The 2,328-nt window shown below is 41.1% G+C and overlaps 1 protein-coding gene across 3 annotated transcripts in view; it reads left to right on the top strand.

Moving 5' to 3' along the window:
* Window positions 1-2,328, top strand: part of gas7a (growth arrest-specific 7a) — a 42,168-nt gene that overhangs the window by 32,471 nt on the left and 7,369 nt on the right. For all 3 annotated transcript variants that reach the window (XM_032538198.1, XM_032538200.1, XM_032538199.1), the window contains 2 exons: window positions 350-481; window positions 1,356-1,479. In XM_032538198.1, coding sequence (XP_032394089.1) covers window positions 350-481; window positions 1,356-1,479 — 256 coding nt within the window. The remainder of the gene's footprint in view (window positions 1-349; window positions 482-1,355; window positions 1,480-2,328) is intronic.

The following is a 2,328-nucleotide window of genomic DNA, read 5'->3' as shown; positions in this document are numbered from 1 at the left end:
TTTTCTTGGATTTGGGGTATTAGTTTGTGTCTCTGGTGCTTCCACAAGCATACGAGCTTGGGAAAAAAACATCCATGCTGTTTTGAGTGGGCAGCAATGTGTGGTACAACAAAAATATGATGTTTTTGGAAAATTGAAACCATGTAAACCTATTCTTGTAACATTTTTTAACTTTGTGCACATGTGATACATAACCCAGGATGTCATATGGTCATGAGACAACTGAAACACAGCAAAGCACTGCAAAACACAGTGCGTACGGTAGGATAGAAGGTTGTTGGCCATTTTCTTTTACATGACACATGAAGAATTATTAAATAACCAACAGCTGAGAGACTTGTTTTCACAGCTCCACACTGAGGTAGAAAAGCCCTTACTGACGTTCAGGTGCGACAACTTCAAGAAGGACCTGAAAAAGTACGACCATCACATCGCCGACCTCAGGAAGCAGCTGGCGAGTCGCTACACAAGTGTAGAGAAGGTACTGAGTCTGACATGCCAGTAGATTAATTGTTTATTTAATAAATTAATTATAATTTAATTGTTATTGGTAATGGATTGTAGTCCAGATACAGCGCAAAGGGCATTTTCAGGTGGCAGATGTAATATTTGTACAAATACTGTAAACTGTTTTCCCATCATTCCTAACTGGCCACTGTTAACCGCCAAATAGTGATGGTCTAGGTGCACAAGAAAGTACACATTAGTGTTTGTCTAGATCAGAAAGTTACATAATGAAAAGAGCCTCAGTGACTCCTACACATGGAACATGTTGGTACTTAAGTGCTTCCCACATGCTAAAATCATTTCATGAATGGATTTGTTTCCTCTGTATACACACACACACACACACACACACACACATACACACACACACACATACACACACACTCAGTAGCACCCAGTGGGTTTCCATCCTACATGTCTTCTTTCTGTTTTAGTCTTTAAAAAATAGATTTTCTTGGTACCTCCGTCACTGTATGTTTACCTTTGAAGCACTATTGCAGCATGACCTTCGGAGAGGTGCCTCAGTATAGAATGAGAAGAAAAAGACTCGATATGGATTAAGAAAGATTAAAGGATGAGACCAGGATCGGAGCGTGTAGCCAATATGAAAAGGCCGTAATGATTCTTGTAATAGATGTAGGTACAGTAAATCTGAGGATTATGCTGGAATGACTCATTGTTTCTACATTCACACGTTTGTGTGTGTGTGTGTGTGTGTGTGTGTGTGTGTGTGTGTGTGTGTGTGTGTGTGTGTGTGTGTGTGTGTGTGGTGTGTGTTTGTGTGTGTGGTGTGTGTTTGTGGTGTGTGTGTGTGTGTGTGTGTGTGTGTGTGTGTGTGTGTGACACAGGCGCGTAAAGCCCTGGCAGACAGGCAGAAAGATCTGGAGGTAAAGACCCAGCAGTTGGAGATCAAACTCAGCAACAAGACGGAGGAGGATATCAAGAAGGCCCGAAGGAAATCCACACAAGCAGGTCAGAGGTCACAGAGTCAGAGCTTTAAATGAGAGCCAGTCACAGCAGCCATGTTTGGAGACGTTTATTTGAACTTAGCGTGTTACTGTGTCATCAGATAACAGCACTGACACACATGGAAGAGACTGCAAAAGGGATAGTTTGGTTGTTTTGATGGTTGGTTTTAAGAGGTTCCCATCCTTAGTCTGTGTATCACTAGTCTGTGTGCTTGACGGTCCACTTCCAGGATTGCTCCATTGCCGCTGGACAATTTGCTGGATTTCACTAATTTAGGCCGGACGTCTGTTGCCTTGGGCTACCTTTGTGTTGGCATTTTAAACTTTGGTGGATTTATGAGGACTATGGTTAACCTTTTGTCGGATCTCTGCAGGGTAAATTCAGACAGCTAGTTAGACTATCTAGCGAGAGCAGGGGTCTTCAGTGTTTTTTAAACCAAGAACCCCTTAACTGAAAGAGAGATAGACCAGGGACCCCCCTAACAAATTAAACTGGACCTACAATAACATGCAGGGCAGCCTACAGCCTTTACATATACATAACTGTTTTTGCATAGCATACTAAGCTAAAAAAGTAATAATTGTTGGCATAATTTTATAAATCATCTTTTACTGTTAAACTGTTATAATACATACACACAGTGAATCCTTGTTAACTGTATCTGTGGATGGCTGCCTTGGTGACTATCAACCTATAGGCCAGTAAGCAGAGGGGATTTATATTTGCTAATAAAATGTTAGACTCATGTTAACCCTTGTGATGTCCTCCCAGGTCAAAAACAGACAAAAATTTGACATTTTTGTCCCTTTTTCAGCCTTTTTTTTACTTTTCAATAACACCTTCTTACTACCA

This window comes from Etheostoma spectabile, chromosome 15, assembly GCF_008692095.1.
Source record: "Etheostoma spectabile isolate EspeVRDwgs_2016 chromosome 15, UIUC_Espe_1.0, whole genome shotgun sequence".
NCBI lineage: Eukaryota > Metazoa > Chordata > Actinopteri > Perciformes > Percidae > Etheostoma > Etheostoma spectabile.
The sequence above is the reverse complement of the archived record's forward strand: the minus strand, read 5'-3'. Positions and strand labels throughout refer to the sequence as shown.